Raw genomic sequence first — 19,696 nt, forward strand, 5'->3', positions numbered from 1 at the left:
TAGCTTTGGAGTAGCGACAGGCCCTGCGACATGCTCCTCCGGTGATGCGACAAAAAACAGCTGCGACGGAGACACGCTACTCTGGTGATGCGACAGCGACCCTTGCGGTGGCAACGCGTTTTTCCCTTGATGCGATGGCAACAGCTGTGGATGCGACATGCTTCTTCTCATTGAGTCGCGCGCCAAGCTCCCAACAACATGGAGGCTTCTGCAGACAGAATTATCAGCAAGGAAATCCAGGGGGGATCTGGTGGTGAAGTCTTGTATCCCGGAGACTTCAGCAGGAGGTAAGCACAGTTCAAGCCCTTGGAGATTCTTCTTCAAGATGGTGAAAGTTGCAAATACAAGTCTTTCTCCTTTCCTTTGCAATAAAGAAACCACTGCAGGCCAACCCCAGCAATTACAACTGGCACAGGGGAAGTCAAAAACTCCTGCAGATTCTCTGGTTCTTCTCCTTGGCAAAAGGTCCGTCTTGATGTCCAGAAGTGATCTAAAGTTCTGGGGTCTGGGTCCCCCTTTTTATACACACGAATCCTTTGTCTCTGAAGGAAGAGTGTGTCTGTACCTAGTCCAAACCAGTTCTGGGTGCATTCTGCCAGTGCACAACTTCTTCCTTTGTCAGTGTGGGCCAGGGTCATCAGGAGGTACCACAGGAGGGGTAGAACCAACATTGTGGAAGGCAGGCACAGTCCTATTCAGGCCCAGGTGCTAGTCCTTCCACCACTCCCAATGCAGATAGGTCTATTGAGCCTTGTGCTGACTCACCCTGTCTGCTGGAGCCCCCTCAGCCTCTGTCACTCACAAACCAGACATGCAATACACAACCTAGCAGAGGCAGGCTGGATGGTTAGGCAAGAAAATACCTATTTTTTAAAAGTGGTATTTTCAAACACAGAATGTTAAAAACAACTTCACTAAAAGATATATTTTATCATTCTGAGTTCAGGCATACTAAATTCATTTCTCTACCATGTTCCCTGGGTCAGTTAGGATTATAAAATGTTATAATCTAACTGCCCGTTCTCTCCTATGGAGACAGGTAGCCCTGCAATAGTGAAAAACGAAATTGGCTGTAATAACAGGGATGGACAGGCCGCACAACCCAGTTGGACAAGCCACTATAGATTAATTTGCTAAATCCACCAGCAATGCTGAGTCCGCCCCTCTTCGGCCACTGAGGACAAAATAGCATCAAGCAATTTCAGCCATACTGCAACCTATCATGAACTCTTGTTCCTGCCCAAAATCAAACATTTGGGGAGGTGGGCACAGATTTCACTCTCCTACAGCAGAATCTCTGCAATCTGGTTGGCAGAGCGACAGAGACGGAGAGCAGGATTACTGAAGCAGAAGCCTCTCTAAATACCTTACAGATTCAAGTGACACAATTGCTCCGCACTACAAACAAACTCATAAACCGCACCAAAGATGCTGATGGCTGCTCCTGACTAAATAACATCTGGATAGTGGGCATACTGGAGGGAACCGAGGGATCTCAAATGGCCCAATTAATCACAATTTGGCTTCATATCTTGATCCCGTCTCAACCCCTACTGACCTGCTTTGTAGTAGAGCAGAAGGGTAAAGGGCGCCTTCAAGGGATATATTCAAAATACTTCGTTATATATTTTTTTATATATATTTGAGTACAAGAGTTATTAATAAACTCACCAATATACTCTTGTTAAAAATACTTTTTATATAAGTGATATTAATTATTCCTTACATAAGTATCGGAACCAGTAAACCAATCACAGAACAAAGAATATCAAGAATACAGGTGTATATAGAAAAAGTTTTTCTCTTCTGAAATTTATTAAGGGTACCATACAGTTAAACATACAATGTAACAAGAGGAAAATAAATACAATTCTATACTCCTTCAATGTTACTATCGTAAACACTTCTCTTTGTACATTATTTGCCGGAAGAGAGTGTGAGTGTCGACGTTTCGATCTCTATGCATTATTCCATGAGACCATCTTCAAGACTATCAATAAAATAACAGTTAACCCCTGGGCAATGTTTCCAGAAATATGAAAGTTATCTTAGTCCGATTTCTAAACCTGCGTCAGTTCACTCGTGGGCCCTCCCATGGGCTGAAGCATGTATTATGCCACCTATGAGAGGCCATGCAAAATGGAACTACAGGTCTGCCATTGAAGCCTGTGTAAGCTGGTGCTTGCACACTTACTTTACATTTAGGTTCACTATATCTATAGGTGTCTACAGTTATAAGTCACCCTTATAGCAGGCCTTAAAAATCCTGAAGGCAGGGTGCTGAGTTTTACCTGGGAGAGTGCCCCTGCATGAGCAGAGCCCCTCTGCAGACTTCGGAGACCATTCTCCCAGGTTGTCTGTGACTCAACCAGACATATAGGTAGAGGTGAAATGAAATGAAATGAAATGGGGTTTTATAAAGCGCACTTCTACCCTGAGGCCTCGTAGCGCTTAGGACGGATGGGTGGAGACAGCCATCAGACTGTGCAAGTTACTGGAAGAGCATTATAACCTTGCGGTAAATGCTATCACGAAAATGGCTGAAACAAAATGTGTTGTGTTTGGTATCAAACACCTTGGAATCATACCTCCGCACCGGTAACCGGTGTGGGAGGTATGATTCCACCCTTCTGAAGCGAGCTTCGTGGGGTCACTGGTCTTTCCGGTGCCAGCCTTCTTTACCCGGGCAACACAAAATGGTTGCTGCTGACCAGAGACACATTTCTGCCCTCCTGCTGCTGAGCCAAGCTTGAGCAGGGGAAGGCAGGACAATAGGCATCCTGCCACATGGAGGTGTGACCACATCCCAGACAGGATTTAGTGTATTGGGGCTGGGTGGGTGCACTTCCAAAGTGCCTGAAAGTTTGCATCTGGGGCACACTTGGTGTCCCCGTGCATAGTCCAATTCAAACCAGTTCTGGAAGCCGTTGACTCCTGCTCCGGCGCAAAACTGGACAAAGGACATGGGATTAACCCCCGTTCTGTCCAGACCCTCACCTGAATCTTGCCAACCCTCTCCCCTGTGTATATAATGGCTTACCTGGCTGTAGGAGCTGAGATTTCACATGGACAAGATTATGAACAAGAAATCACTGACCTTCGACCGTCTAGACACTCTGGACTTTGCTGGACTTTGACTGGGTCCGACTTCATCTACCTCTCCGGTCAAAGCATTGTCTGTGCCTGTGTACCATACAGGCTCTGTGCTGGACCCTGTGGAGCATCAAGGAGATCGGAAGAATCTCCCTCGGGGTGAAGGAGTCCCTCCCCTACATTCACAGGCACCGTAATGCAACTGATACCAGTATGCTGATCCTAAGCTCCTGCGGACTCCAAAGGATCCAGCAACATAGGAGGTGGTTTCCGACATTCCTCGAGGTTGAGCTGCCCTCTCACTGAGTTTGAGGCCAGTATCATCATTAAATCTTTATTTCGATCAATTGATCATAAAAGATATACAATAAATAAATTATTTAAAATTTAAAAAAAGGGTAACAAAACAGAATAACAATGTGTCAAACAACGAGGGATTTTCAAAAGTCTCCCGCCACCTTTATATACCGGGATCTAGCATGCCACATCGCTGTTAAAAATTTTGCCAGTGCAAACACCGTTGCCGGGGATAAATCTGTCTTTAAAACTCTGAATGCAGGAAGAAATGTTCTAAATCCCAGGTTTTTAAGCAATGGGACCAGCCAGAATCGTCTGCTTTTATGGTAGGCTTGACAGAAAAAAATAACATGAACTTCATTCTCTTTAGTATGGGCGCAAGCCGGGCAGATCTCCGTGGAAGACTGACCAGCCCATGCTTTGGTGAAAGTCTTTAGAGGAAGAGTCCCATACCTCCATTGCAGGAATAGTTTCCTTGTTAAAGCAGGAGCCATTCCATCCAAGACACTTTCAAGGTTATATGAGTCTTTAATTACAGTAAAACGATGTGTCAAAGATCCCTCTCGCGCACTGGCCAGGACTCGGGTAAGCATTTTATCATAGTAGGCTCTGGAGAGCGCTTTCCTTGTGATCCTGGTGCTTGTGCTTTCTGGGTGTGACCACAGTTCTGGTATTCCGAGGGTCTCACACATTGTCCTAATGTAGTTTAGCCAAGGGGTCTTGGTAGCATTGGGTAAAGTTAAGAATTCCTGGAGCTCAGATCGATAAGAAGTGAGATCCTGGCTGCTCCAAATGCGACGCCAGAATGCTAGGGGTTTAAGCCCCAGTTCTTCTGTGATGTGCCTCAAGGCCAAGTCCAGTCTCAAGGGCAGGAGTGGGGTACTTGGTGGGAGGGCAGTCAGGTGCCTTATGAATTTATTTTCTGTCATCTGCAGGTTAGAGGATGAGGTATGACCACACATCTCTCCCCCGTAGATTACACCCCCCGCGCCTGCGTTTTATAAATTTGGATAGCGGGGGTTAGGGGGCGGAAGGATGACTTGGACGCAATTCTCATAATTCCCCCCACCTTCTGGGACAGCTTCATATTACCTTTAATCTGATGTGCCCCCCACGTCAGGTTTTGGTTTAGAGTTACCCCCAAATACTCTATGGTATGAACCCTTTCCAAACGTACTGAACCGAGTAGGGGATTTGGACGCTTTGGAAACTTGGGATTAAGGATCATGAATTTAGTTTTTTGGGGGTTAATTTCGAGGCCCCTTTCTGTGCAGAAATCTAGGAAGCCATCAAGCACTCTCTGTATGCCCATCGGAGTTTTAGATAGCAGCAGGGTGTCGTCCGCAAACATAATTGCGGGCACCCTGCTGCCAGTCAATTTTGGGGCATCAGTATTAGCAATCCCGGTCAGATGTGCGATTACCCCGTTCACAAAGAGGCTGAACAGGGTCGGTGCGAGCACACAACCCTGCCTCACCCCTCTGCGAACGGGGAATCTTTCAGTTAATTTCCCGCTTCTCCCACATCTGACCCTTGCGAAATTATTATGGTGTAATTTAATCAAGATTGCAAGGATGTCTTTCGGGACGCCTAGTTCTGCCATTACCTCCCACAATTTGGCCCTTGGCACTAAATCGAAGGCGGCACGTAGGTCCACAAAGACCGTATACAGGGTGCCGCCCTCGATGAGTGCCGTCCTCCAATATATAAGATTTAATCTAAATATGTGGTCGATTGTGGAGACACCCCTCCTAAATCCTGCCTGATACGGGCTTAGAGTATCCGTTTCCTCCAGCCAGTTCTGCAAGCGATCCAGTATTAATCTGCTGAAAAGCTTCTGTGAGACATCTATGAGGCTTATGGGGCGGTAGTTGGCTGGGAGCAGAGGGGATCCCTTTTTAAATATTGGCACCACCTCTGCGCCTAGCCAAGTATCTGGAACCTCCATACCCCTGAGAACCGCATTGAATATCAGAAGGAGATACGGTGCCCATATCCCTGGTTCCTGCTTAAAGAGATCTCCAGGGACCCCATCCAGCCCTGGTGCTTTCCCTCCTGCTGGCCCCGCAATTGCAATACGGACGTCTTTTTCCGTAAAAGGGTCACCCTTCTGACTACTCAGAGTGATACAATTGGTATTGCCTTCAGACGCATCCTCCATAGCGTATAGAGATTGATAATGCTCCTGCCATAGGCCAGGGGCAATGTTAGGCTCAATAGCCGAGAGAAGATCCTCCGACCCATGGTTAACCAGTCGCCAGAATTTGCGCAAATCTTTATTGGCTAATGCTCCGGAGAGCTCTTCCCAGTGCCTTTGGTCCCATTCGGCCTTCGCGTTTGCCAGCAATGTCCTATAGGCCCGTCTTTTCCCTTGTATTGTCTCTCGACATCCACGCCCCTTTATTGCAGATAGGAGTTCTCGTTTTGAGTCCCGGCATGTGGCGTTGTACCAGGATTTTTTATGTATCCCATTGGTTTTAACTGGTACTTTGGAGAATAGGTCTAGCTCCAGAGTATTTAGTAATTCTTCATGGGTTTGCCCTAATAATTCTCTATTCGCTTGATTGTCTAATTTGTCGGCAAAACCAAATGCCATTTCAAGCACTGGAATAATTTTGGCGTAGAGCCTGGGTAGCTTTACGCCATTGGTGGCCAGCTTCTCCCACCTAACTCTCCTCCTATTGTTCTCCAAGAGTAACCCTGTAGTTATATTTGCTGTATTCAGTACCATGTCCTCTATGCCTGGAATGGCATATTCGAGTTCGAGGGCGTTGTGGTCACTATCCTCTCTACTCAGTACCCTAAAATCAATTATTCGTGGCCAGCATGATAATTGAACTAAAACATAATCGAGTCTGGATTCACTACCTGGTTTTTTAAAAGTGCATTTGCTTGGGTTATCTGATTTTGTGCGCCCATTACATGCTCTTAGACCATGGTTAAGGGTCAGTGCAGTTATCTGTAATGCAAGGGGTGTCCAGGCTCTTGGTGGGGGAGCCACTGTGTCTGGTATCAGCCAGCTAGCATCCACCTCTAGGGAAGGTCCATCAAGCAGGCCAGGGAGTGGCTCATAATGGGAATTAAGGTCTCCTGCTACCATATGTGGGAGATCCCTAGGGATGTCACTCAGAAATGCTGAGAGCTCCTCGATCGTTTTTGATTCACCTGATATGGCCACGGGCCTCGAATAGACATTTATGACCAACAGTTTAGCCAAATTTGGCCATTCTAGCAGGACAGGTAATATATCCTCGGAGTCCTCAGCTAAACACCTAGCCTTGCAGCCCAAATGGGAGGCAATCAAGGTTGCCAACCCTCCTGACGGACGTCCCCTTCCCCCCCATTTTGCTTTTTTTTTAAAGACTTCAAAACCTGGGCATATGAACTCCTCTCTTGCCCAGGTTTCCTGAAAGAGACAAATGCTTTTTGAGCTAATAAATGACAGCCACTCTGGGCATTCCATTTTGTTACCAAGGCCAGCTACGTTCCAAGAAATCATGTTAAACGCCGCAGGTCTTGGAGGTAGCAGCTCAGTGTTAGAAAAGTTGTTCTCTGTAGGGGCTGAATTAGGATTTACCAATAAGTTATGTGGCAATTCACCCTGTGCAGCCCCTGGATTACTAATGTTATCCCCTACCTCAACTGTGCAGTTAACGGGGTCTTGGGAGTAGCCAAGTGTGTCAGGGGCAGTTTTAGATTCTATTTGTAACTGGGTTTGTTCCTGGGGGATGGATCTTTCCTCTCTATGATCTATTATAGTGAGCTGATCCGCCACTCTGACATTGCAATCAGCCAGTCAATCGACCATTTCAAGGCTGTTATACCTATTTGAAATTGGGAGGTAGACTGGATGGTGCATTCTATGTGGGCCAGGGACTCCTCTCGGTCTACCACCCCATCCCCCCCTCCTTCTGGTGCTATACTCCCACCCCTCCCCCTCTCCATATGCCGGTGGATATTCTGGGAGCATGTTCCTATGATAATAAGGCTCCCTCCTTCCTGCACTATTGCTCTCCCACTCTCCCAGTAACTCCTGATGGTGCCCCCATCTTGGATCTTCTGTTAGATAGATACTTGATGGGTAGAAGGATGAGAGAGGGAGAGCCTGGATTAATTTCCCTTGATCTTCGTGGGTCCAACTGCAAATGTATGAGGCTGTCCTTGGTTCCCTAAAGCTAACCACAATACAATCACCACTGGTTGTCTTTCTCAGATTGCCTACCCAGGCGACGCGTCTCACCATGAGTACATCGCCAGTTGTTCCTTGCGGGAGGGGTCTGTTTAGGGACAGCCAGTTAATAACCTTGTTCTTGAGAGAAACAGTTGACTCAATGGAATTGGGAGATAGTTCAGGCACTCCCACCAAAATCACTGTGTAGGGGGATGCCTCAGGAGGTAAATTTATAGGTTTTGTTTTCCGAATTTTTTTTTGAATGTTATCTGGGGGCCTCGCAACACTCTTCGCTTTGTCAGGGGGATCGGGCTTATTGGTAGGTTTTGTAGATGTATTTGGTAGTGTAGGTATGGGTACCTGAGTTTGTGTGGTTGATTGAGTTTGTGTAGGTGGTATAATTTTATTTACAGTAGTAGGGGTTTGTATAATCTTATTCTGATTAGGTTTATGTTGTATATTTTGGGAAATAAGTAAACCAGTTTCCTTCGTTGGGGATGTGTAATTTGTACTCTTTTTAGGCATTTTATCTGACCCTCCTTTAGTACCCTTGGTTTCTGACTTAAGGCTGTCTGCCAACTGGACCGTTGATTTTTGTATGTTGACCAGCCTTGCTTCGATCTTTATCAGCCGTGCTTCCAAGGGATTTAGGAGTGACCTAATGAGTGAGCCTATATCTGCAAGACTGATGTCCTCGCTAGAGGAGTCTATAGATATATTGGTGGGGTAGGAGGTGGCATCTGTAGGTAAAAGGGCAATTGTTTGGGTGTCAGTGATAATAGTAGGTGGTTGCCCCAGATTGTTATTGCCCAAACTAGGAGCATTGCATGCAGACTTAAACTCAGATGTTTTTAGCTTGCTACCACCCTTGGATTGGCCCCCTTTCTTTTTTTTTCAATTGCTCCCTCCCTTACTCCCCTCTGTAAATCAAGGTGATTCTCACTAGTGCAGGAAATAGCCAGATCCTTGCTAGAGGTTGATAGCGGGGCAGATGGTATCTGAATCGTTGGTAAGGTCATGAGGCTCATATCCTCAAGATCATTTAAACCCTCCATAGTGAGATCTGGGTTGGTGGCTGACTGATTTACCTCCAAGCCCTCCTGATTAGTACTGTAAGGTACTGGTCTCCCTTCAGGAGACTTAGCCAGAGCCATTGGCCCCAGTGATGATCTCCTCACCCAGTCAATTTCTTGGGAGATACGTCTTTAAAGAATGGTGATTTCGTCTATCAGCAGTGAGCCAGCTTTAACAAAATAGTTATCGATAGTACCTTTAGGGGCTCCAGCCCCGGCCAGTGCGGCTTTACTTCTTGTTTCCCTGGTGCTCATCACAATGTTTTATTGGGCCAAGTTTGTGGAAAGTGGGACGATGGAGTGGGTCCGACCAGGGGGGGTGGCCCGGTCCCGGTCTCTCCGATCCTCGAACGGCCTCAAACGGCCCGCCCTTTGCCCGGGCTTCGCTCCGCGCTTTGCCCCGCGCGCGTCCCGCATGCGAGTCAGACGCGATCTGTATATGACGGGAGGTGGGCGGGAAGAGGACCAGCTGCGGCGAGTCTTCAGCGCAGCGCCCGCTGGTCCTCGCAATCCCGCAGGGGAAACAGCATCAGTGGTCGGCTCCTCTCGTAGTCAGGGAGTCCTTAGAGTCTTGAGCCTCGAGCGGGTCCCGCGACCGGGGGCGCGAGGAGTGGGTTGTAGGTTGGAAAATGAGCACTTGGCCAGAAAGCAGAAAATTCGTCCCTCGTTAGACAACGCGAGGCCAGTATCCCTTGTGGGGACCGCATAGCCTGTAACCCCTGTGCACTGCGTACTTTTGCATGTGCATATGCTTGTTGGCAATTCCCCCGCTTGTGCATTGGACTCCGTGTAGTCCTGACCCAGAGCAGTATTTCCAGAAAAGAACTCCAGCCTCCTTGCACCGAATGCTGCGTGGGTTGGTACTTTGTGATCTTGCTCAAGGTCCCCTTGCGACTCCTGGTCATTCGGCCTCTGGGTCCTCCAGAGAGTCATCTTGAAATCTGTTGGGCTTTCCTGGTTGCTCCAGACGTGCCCTGACTCCCAATTGATTTATGAGTCCCCTGGACCTTGCTGGTCTACACCGTAACCCGATTAACCTTCCTGCGCTGGTTGCTGTTGCCAAGGCTTGTTGGTGCTCCAGCCGGACATCGACCCCTCAGCACTCCTTCATGGGATAGCTCACATCCGGCTCCTGTTTGTCCTCATCATCTCCTGGTCCTCGTGGCTGCAGAGTCAAGTATCCCTTCTTCGCACCTGAAGTACCAGACATCGGCAGGCATTCGACTACCGAGACCTAGTCACCCAGAAGTGACTCAGACTTTGTCCCCTCTGCTTTCAGGTTCCTTCCATCACAAATCCACCCTTGGGTTCTGATTGACACTTTCTTCCTTCCCAGCAGTAGCACTCCTTTGAAGCTCCCCAATGAAAAAGACAGCAGTTTCCAACACCACTTCAGACGTATGCATCCGGCATCCCTGGAATAGGTAACTCTGGTACTCCGGTATCCACGGGTGGGGTGGCTCTCCAACCTCCTAAGTTCCAAAGGGTTTCTTCAAAGTCCACGGAGAAGGGTACCTAAACTTTAAAATTGTAACTGCGACTTCCCCATAGAATTGTACGGAGCCTGCGGTTGTATTAGCACACTGCACCTGTCCTCCGTGGGGTCCCTATCTAATCACCTTGGGTGGTTCCTTGGGGTCCCAGTGATTCTACGTGTTCTAGACACTGTCTCGACTCAAGTCGTGGTTTTTATACCACTATTTCAGTATATGGTTTGGTCTCTCCCTGGAGCCCACTGTGTATTGTGCTACTTCCAACAGTTTCTTTACTACAGTTTTGTGTGCTTTGTGTTGCATCTTTGTGTAAGGGATACTAGAGAGTGTTATATAGGTAAATACATATTTTTATAACTACTGTGTGGTTCTCCTTTCATTTAATTGGTACTAAAGATGATATTCTGGTAAAAAAAAAGCTGTTTTACATCCCTTCAAGATTAAGCCTGAAGGCTGCTTCCCACAGCTACCACGAGGATAGCTTTCTAAAGGTTATCTTTGACCTCATACATCATAAGGGTCATTTGGACTGGTGCAAGGTGCCCACTTTAATTAGTGGACACCATATACGAGGCCAACTTCTCACATTGGTGATAGCGGTGGGATTCAAGCCTGCATTGTTTTACCAGATGCACCTTTGTATTGATTAACTGAAAACCACTAAGTACTAGGTGCATCTAATACCAGCTTAGAATAAGTAAGTTCTACTGAACTTAGGGTTGGGTAAGTCAAGGGTCTAGCACACCTTTCTCCAACCTAAGAGACTTTAGTTTCCCACGAGGTTAGGTAGATGCATACACCACACCACACTTAGGTCATTAGGATGGCGGGCAAACTTTATCCGCCTGCTATCCTATCGGGAAATGGGACCACCCACCATAAGGGCGGGGGTCCCGTGGGGGCCATTAGGATGCGCCCGCCACAGTGGCGGGTGCATCCTGCATTCCTATCATGGTGGCGGGCGGTGCACTCAGCACCGCCCGCCACAATGCCAGGAAGGCATGTTGTGCACTTCCATGCACAACATGGCAGGCACTGCGCAGTGCCTGCCATGTTGTACATGGAACTGCAGGGGGGTACCATAGGCACCCCCATGTGCACCCATGTAGTCTCGGGGGACCCGCAACGGGCCCCCGCAAGCAATAACCGCATGCCTTTCCGTGGCGGCAAAGGCATGTTTCCGTCCCTATGATAATATGGCGGGCGGTGTCTGACAGACACCGCCACCATATTAAACTCTTTTCCTCCCGGTCAACTTGTTGACCAGGCGAAAAAGCGGCGGACGTTCTCTCCGTCCGCCGCGGTCCCCCGCCATAGTAATATAGCAGGGGGGAAATGGGTGGCGGGCGGGGACGGATCTCGGGCGGATCGCCACCGCCCGAGATCCTAATGGGCCCCTAAGTATGTCTTCTAAAGGAGAAGCCTCCAGTGGCTATCTGCCTTCTAGTTACAATGAGTTTACATTCCAGGAATTGAAAGCCATGTGTGTCTCTAGAAAGTTGAAAACTGGGAGAAATGCCAACACTCAATGCCTCATTGAGGTGTTACTGTTAGATGACCTTAGGAAGACCGTTGGGTCAGATGAACAGGAAAGAGTGGGTGGGGCAGGGAATGAAGACAGGTCAGGAGGTGACACCTTTTACGACCTAGATTCAAACCCTGGCCTTGGAGGATCAAGATGATTCCAACCTGGAAAACTCAGATCTTCAGGGAGATGTTGGAGAAGGCCAAAATGGCCCTCTCTTCACTCCTCCTGGAAGAGTGCAGAGTTTACCAAGGAGATCTAGATCTCCCTCTGCAGAGTCACATCACTCAGGACAGTCTGTAGGGACCTCTGTAACTAGCAAGAGGGACGATTCCTTAGACACGTAGTATCAACTGCTTGTTATGTTATGTTATAAAAATTTATTGAGCGCACAAATACCTGGAGGTGTCTCGGCGCTAGGACTGTGAATGAGCCCAGAAGTGGCGTCTAGTTCTGAAATAGCCAAGTTTTTAGCCCTTTTCTGAAGATGGTAAGTGACCTTGCCGTTCTGAGCTTCCTAGGGAGCATGTTCAAAAGTTTAGCAGTACAATACGAAAGGGTACATCCTCCCCAGTTTAAGGGCCGTATCCTTGGAACTTTCATGAGTCTGGCACCAGTGGAGGGTAGTTGTCTGGCCGGTTCATACCAGGCAAAAATATCTCTAAAGAAATCTTGGACTTGAGTTACTCAGCGCCTTACAGGCTAGGCATAGTGATTTGAATTAAATTAGTTGTTCCACCGGAAGCTAGTGGAGTCTTCGAATTTCTTTGGCTACAGACTCGTGCTAGTCTGGCAGTGGCATTTTGTACTGTCTACAGCTTTTTTTTATATTGCTTCTTCATATTCAAATAGAGCCCATTGCAGTAATCCAGCTTTGACTGTATAAGAGTTGTTACAACTGTCCTTCTTGAATCAGTAGGGATGTAAGGTATAATCTTCTTGAGTTTCTTTATCAGAAAGTGGGAGGCCGACACAATGACATTGGTCTGATGTGATAGAGTTAATTTGTTATCAGTCAGTACTCTCACATTTTTTGCTTTCTGAACTGATATTGGTGGTTCACCCATCTCCGCTGGCCACCAGAGATTGTCCCATCTGGGTTGCAGGTTTCAAAGATTACTACCTTGGTCTTCTCAGAATTGAGCTTAGGACAATGTTTTCCCATCCATCTGTTTATTTCCCTCATGCAGTTTTGAAACTGTAGTGTAGGGGCGGCTTGATCTTTATAGGCTGCCACCACTATCTGTGTGTCATCAGCGTAAGACAGCGTGTTTCGTTCCTTTTGTAACTTTCTCAAGGCTAGATTCAGGTAGAATATCTCCAGCCAGTCAAAAACGGTTACTCACGCTTATTTAGAGCAGAGCAATAAGAAATCCAGGCTCAATTAAGCCTGTCAACGATACTAATTCAAGCAGAATTATGTAACTGAAATGTTACTGACTGTACGATCCAAAACCATTTAATCACATTGAGTTCACATTTGTCATACGAAGGACAGTTTATGTGGAACGCCGGTGGTCACTACGGATGCACCAAGGGCTTACTATGGTTCCTATCAACACTGGGGATCACTCATCCAAACCCTCAGTAAATTTCTTACTGATTTGGAAGCGGGTACTAATTGTCTACTTACATGCTTTTGGATGGCACAGCCCGTAACATTTCAGTTACATCATTCTGCTTGAATGAGTATTGCTGACAAGCTTCATTGAGCCTGGATATCTTATTACGCTGCTTTGAACAAGCGAGAATTACCATGTTTTACACGCTGGAGATATTCTACCTGAATCAAACCTTGAGAAAGTCCCAAAAGGGATGAAACACGTGTCAGCTCAGACCATCCATCAAGAAACAACAATAATATATCTACAAATTGTCACTAAACTATTGTACGTACTTGCATTCAAGGAACTGATAAACAACTATGTTTAGATTGAAGATGTGATGTGTTATTTTTTGTGATACGGCTTTGAGGTACAAATAGAATTTCACTTACTTGAATATTGGAAGTTGCTAATGATTTCAAAGGCGTCGTCTCTATACTATATAAGCAATATGAGTGTTGTATATACCATGACGTATCAATGCACCTATTAAATGAACCCAAACATACATGGTTGAAGATATTTCTACATATAATGAGTATGAGTGCTCCACTATTTTGTATTCTTTGTTGATAACTGGCCATGGGAATTTCTCAGGTGCAGATCTACACATTGTGGCAACAGGTGTGTTATAGTGTTAGAGCACCATTGTTGGTTTTAGAGCATAAAGCTCGAATTGAGAGGGATGTACAACTAAGGAATCACTGTTGACATTTTGCTTCAAGAATTTCTTAAGGCGCTCCATCCAGGGGAAAGATACAAAAAGGTATCACTGAGTATATCTAGTCTAATAAGACCGGACCAATGTGCATTCAGTTTCCTCCCTCAGGTAAAGAGAATGAGTGGTGTAATCTTGGATCCCTCCCTTCCTCGGTACAGTATACCAGCTTCCTCTATTAACAGTACTGCATCCACCTTTTACTGGCTTACCTTTCTTTTCTGTTCTTCCCTTTTCCCCACCTTCCTTCCCCACCGTCCATCCAGTTCTCCTGCTCTGGATCCTAATGTCCGCTAAAGCGGAGACTGAACCCGGCATGCCACTCTCAGAGCAAGAGTACACGTCATTCTTCTCTGCCCTGAAGCCGGATTGGAGAGCCAAACTCGCTTGCAAAATAAGGAATGTCAGCGGATGCAACCACCATAAAGTGCATCGCTTGGACCTGTATGAGAACCATGGTGTCATTCCCAAAGGTGAGGAGGCAGGTTGAGACCAAAGTTCTTGCATATCATATTTGTTTCAGTAACTTCTGTATATAGTGCATAATGCCAGGAATCTAGCTTTAAAGTGCATAGGGCCATATGTGTCAAACAAGAGTTTTGCGATTCTCAAATTGCGATTTTTAGCGAATTGCAATTAGAGAATCGCAAAATGCAATGTATGTAGGATTTGCTAACAAGTTTGCGAATCCTACATATTCCTTATTTACAAATCGCAAATTGAGATTTGCATATAAGGAATACCTTCCCATTCATTCGTATGGGCTAGGAGGCCCATAGGAATGAATGGGAAGACATTCTCAATTTGTGATTACCAATTAAAGAATCGCAAATTAAGAATGCAATTTCAAGGTTGTATGGGTGCCAAAAGGACACCCTGTTGCACTCCTGAAATATGCATGTGTGCACATTTTGCGCACATACATGCCCTGAGGGCATGTATGTGCGACATATGGCACTTTAAAAAAATCAAAGAAGTGCTTTTTTAAAGAAAATCGCAAATTGCCACCAACTTGAAGTTGGTGGTTATTTTTAATTCCTTAAGGCCAAATATCACATTTCTGGTGCTTCCAGAATTGCATTTAAGGAATCGCAATTTTCAATTCCGTAATTGCATTTGCAAAATAGAGAATCTCAAATTTTTTCAATTCTCTATTTTGCGATGGCCTTTTGGGATGATACATCCCAAAAGGCTTTTTCCAATTCGCAAACGGGCCGATTCTAAGAAACTGACCGTTTGCAAACGGGAAAAAGGCTTGATACATATGGCCCATTATCTCTACAACCAATCATCATCAATATGTTACAGTTAAATCATATAGAAACAATATAGCAGAAAGATCAACCTGTGTGTGTATCTGTGTCTGTGTAGTGGAAGGGGCGCTTGTAAGCTAGACTAAGCAAAGGGCAATGTTTAAGTAAGAAATGAAAATGTAAGGTTTTTATATATAAGGCAGAAAAAAGAGACATATTGCATTTATAAATTGTCTGAGCAAGATAAGGCAGCATCTTAGAAAATCATTATGTTGCAGAATTAATAAAAGACCAGAGTAAGGCTGCAGGACCAAAACACCTAGGGGAGACTTTGCTGGCTTCCCAGTGCAGCCCTCCCAGACTCAATGTAATGTACATTTCTGTACCAGAGAGGGCTTGCTGCTAAGTATACACAGCAAAGGCATTATAATATGTTGGTGAAAAATGTGTTGACGTATACCAGCCTGACAGCACAGACTTGTGAATTTACTATTTGATGAATTCCCAAATTAAGAAAAAAAAATGATAAAAAATATACGTACTCTGTCATTACATTCGAGGTCCAGTAAGAAAGAAAGAAACAACTTCTTATAATTTCCAAAACATTAGCAACTGATAGAATAACATATTTATAAACAAACGACGAGGAGATGGTTTCCCATAAAAATACAAAATGAAAGCAGATGTTATACTGTTCTGTCTCGTGTCTACGGTGACCTGTAGAAGTGTAGAGATCTCTTTGAGTTTGGTATTCAATAGAGTCTGCATAGAGATTAGCGCCCAGATGCATCAAGCAAAAAACAGGTCGCAAAGGGGCAGATTCTCAGAATCTGCCCCTTTGCGACCGGTATTTTTGCATTTGGGATGCATCATCCCAAATGCAAAAATCGCAAATTGAGAATTCGCTAAATTGCGATTACTTGCATTTAAGGAATCTCAAATTGAGATTTCTTAAATGCAATGCATTAAAGTTTAAAAAATAGCGATTTCGCTAATAGGGCTCGCAAATTACCATGAAGTACAACTTCATGGAAATTTGCAAAAACTTTGAAAAATGCACTAAAGTGCATTTTTCAAAGTTTCATGTTGCGCGCACACGCATGCCCTAAGGGCATGCGTGTGCGCAACATATGTGCACAGATCAATTTCAGGGGTATAACAGAGTGTCCTTTGGACACCCCTGCACCCTTGAAATCGCAATCTCATTTTGCGATTCGCTAATTGTGATTCGCAAATTGAAAAATCTTCCTATTTATTCCTATGGGCCTCTAGGCCCATAGGAATGAATGGGGATGTATTCCTTAATTGCGACTTGCAATTTGCGAATCGCAATTAAGGAATTTTAAGAAATCGCTATTTTTAAAGTGATTTCTTCTTGCATAGCATTTTGCTATTCCTTATTAGCGATTCCTTATTTTTCGCTAATAAGGAATCGCAAAATGGATGCTTGATGCATCTGGGGGTAGGTCCAGAGACAACTTAAGGATTTTGGGGGCCCTAGGCCAAACGTATTCGGGGCCCCTGTTCGGAACAGCTTTGAATTTATGATCCTAATTGAGCTTTTTCATGCCCTCTTTGGTTAAGTCCGTGACAGTACCCAGAAATCTGTCCCAATTCGAAATGTGTTAAATCTAATATTCAGAGATAGCTATGTGTGTTTTCAGTATTGTAACAAAGCAACAGCTCGCCAATATTACTGCAACTAATCTATCTGACCTCCTCTCATTTCTCACATGTGTACCCTGTTTTGATCTAAAAGAAACTTTTTTATGGATGTTGCATTAAATTTATACACAACATTTCTCTGCAAAATGTCTGTTATGGATTCCCACATGTCATGTACTTTAAAAATAAATTAAAGGACAACAGTATTTAAAAAAATCTGTTTAAGAAATATTCAAGGTCATTAGGGCAAGACTCTGCAGAACAGACCTGACTCTGTCAGGGGGCCCCCTAAAAGGCTGGGGCCCTGGGCCAGAGCCCACTTTGCCCATGCATTAACACGTCTCTGGGTAGGTCTCATGCCTGGATGAGTTTACAGTGAATTTCAGTGCCCGAGCAAGCACTTTGCAGAGGAGCTACAAATAGTGTGCACAAGCATCTGGGTATCAGACAAGAAAGATGAGGTTAACAGTTATGACTTGGTCCAGTCTGGATAAGTGACAGTGCCTGCAGGTGTGAGGTTGGATGTCAACATGTATGGGATCTCTCACTGAAAGAAGGGAGCATGCAAGTGCACCGGTATTAAGGTAGTTCAACGAGGCTCCTGCAATGGAGCAGTCCAGCATGTGGAACAGTGGAAAAACACCTCCTTCAGCAGGACCTGCTCATATAGGGGACTTTCCTGGTAAGAAGGACCTTCAGGAACATAAGAGTTGGGCACACAGATTTGCCAGAGTCCACTGTGTCTCCAGACAATTTCTAAATTGAGGCCAGAAAGCTGAAGATGGAATGCAGGGCTAAACACCAAGGTGAGTGAGAAGGGACCCAGTTTCTATGACCAGAGGCTTGGCACTTCCCAATGCTTGTGCCTCAACCAACTAGAAAAAGAACAATTGATGGACAGAATGCAGAACAATGTCATACATTCACCCCAGTACAGAGATCCGGCCCTAAATCCATCATTTTTTTTCTGGCCATGCCATTCCAGTTTGGACCCAGTCATATGCAAATCAGTCTTGACCCTGCGCCCAATGGGAACAGTCCAGCCCGAACTGCCAGGCCAGGTCCTCCCTTGGCAGTTCGGGCTGGACTATTCCCATGAGGCACAGGTTTAAGACTGATTTGTATATAGCTGTGTCTGGGATGCATGACGTTACAACGCATACTTTTACCACGCATACTTTTACAACGCGGTATTTACAACGAATACCGTTACAACGCATAGCGCTTTGGGGCGCTGGATAGTGGTAAGTATAATTTTCTATTCCAACTCCAGTCCCCGTGGACACTAGGGAAGGTGTTGGATAGAAAATTAAACGTATTCCCTATCCTAGAGCGCCCCCCAGCGCAATGCGTTGTAATGGTATGCGTGGTAATGACTGCGTTGTAATGGTAGTGCGTTGTAAAAATTTCGTTGTAAACGTTGTTCACCCTGTGTCTGAACTGGGGTGGCAAAGTGAGCTAAAGAATGATGATGGATTCAACCCAAATCTGTCACTGGGGGGTGAGTGTCTGAAAAGTTTCAGCGCTCCGTCCATCATCTCCTTGTGTTTGCTTTGTTCGCCCTAAGTTGGCAAGGTATGCCCAGACGTGGGTCCCTAGCTCACTCTACCACTGGATTCAAGGTAGCCAGGCTGATAAGGGCTGTTAGCCCGAAACCGGTCCCAGGATGCTTGTTTCCGGTCCAGTGAAGACATCGCTTAGCAGTTCGGGCTGGACTGTTCCCATGAGGCACAGGGTCAAGACTGATTTGCATATAGCTGTGTCTAAACTGGGGTGGCAAAGTGAGCTAAAGAACGGTCATGGATTCAACCCAGATCTGTAACTGGGGGTGAGTGTCTGAAAAGTTTCACCGCTCCGTCGATCATCTCCTTGTGTTTGCTTTGTGCCTCAACCAAGACAAAAACCCAAACAACGCCTCTAGTCAAACCTGACTTTAGGTAGACAATGAGTGCACTCAGGGGAGGAATGAAAGCCTCTACTACAGAGAAAAGCGTGCGTATTGGCCATCGTCCCAGTGATATTCCCAACTGAAGATTCAGTTGTCCCGAAAACAGCTCACTTGTTTTACTGCTTTGTTGTTCCCGTCTCGCTACTGTTGGCAACTCAATGGCAGTAGGCTAGGAAGCTTTGAGATTATTTGAAGTATCCACTCGGCTGCCTGCAGGCTCATGAAAGAAATGAGGCAAGCCAGCGTTTCATGATGAAAGTGGAGAGCTGTGCGACAGGGTAGTGACAACACCGCTGGGGGAAAAGGACCACAGATAGAGTGAGGGTGATAGTTAGGGCGATAGATAGGTAGAGTTAGGGCGATAGATAGATAGAGTGAGGGCGATAGATAGATATGTAAATGTAAATGTAAATTGATACTTGTATAGCGCACTACTCACCTGCAAGGGTCTCAAGGCGCTTGTACGAATACCGCTGTGGAACCCATCCTGGCTTTCCCTGTGAGGTGTCCACTCCTGGGCACCCCCAAGGTGGAGGCCAGGCATCCTTAGCGTTGTGGGGGCCGTTGTGGAGATTAAGCAAGCTATTGCCCAGAGTTGCAGAGTGGGACTCCATGATTGGAATAGGCACCGAGGCAAGAATGATCAGGTCCGTGGAATTTTGAGCCCAAGACCCGCCGAGGCGGGGAATTGAACCCTGGTCCCAGGCTAGACCTCTGCATCAGGGTCTGCCGCTCTAACCATTGAGGGCAATAGATAGATATAGTGACGGCGATAGATAGAGTGAGGGCGATAGATAGAGTGAGGGCGATAGATAGAGTGAGGGTGATCGATAGATAGATAGATAGATAGATAGAT

At 45.9% G+C, this 19,696-nt stretch overlaps 1 protein-coding gene across 1 annotated transcript in view; it reads left to right on the top strand.

Annotated features, from left to right (window-relative positions):
- LOC144768939 (uncharacterized) overlaps positions 1 to 19,696 on the top strand; it is a 707,478-nt gene that overhangs the window by 490,379 nt on the left and 197,403 nt on the right. The window contains exon 6 of the mRNA XM_078652943.1: positions 14,241 to 14,447. Coding sequence (XP_078509069.1) covers positions 14,261 to 14,447 — 187 coding nt within the window. The 5' untranslated portion in view covers positions 14,241 to 14,260. The remainder of the gene's footprint in view (positions 1 to 14,240; positions 14,448 to 19,696) is intronic.

This window comes from Lissotriton helveticus, chromosome 7, assembly GCF_964261635.1.
Source record: "Lissotriton helveticus chromosome 7, aLisHel1.1, whole genome shotgun sequence".
NCBI classification, from domain to species: domain Eukaryota; kingdom Metazoa; phylum Chordata; class Amphibia; order Caudata; family Salamandridae; genus Lissotriton; species Lissotriton helveticus.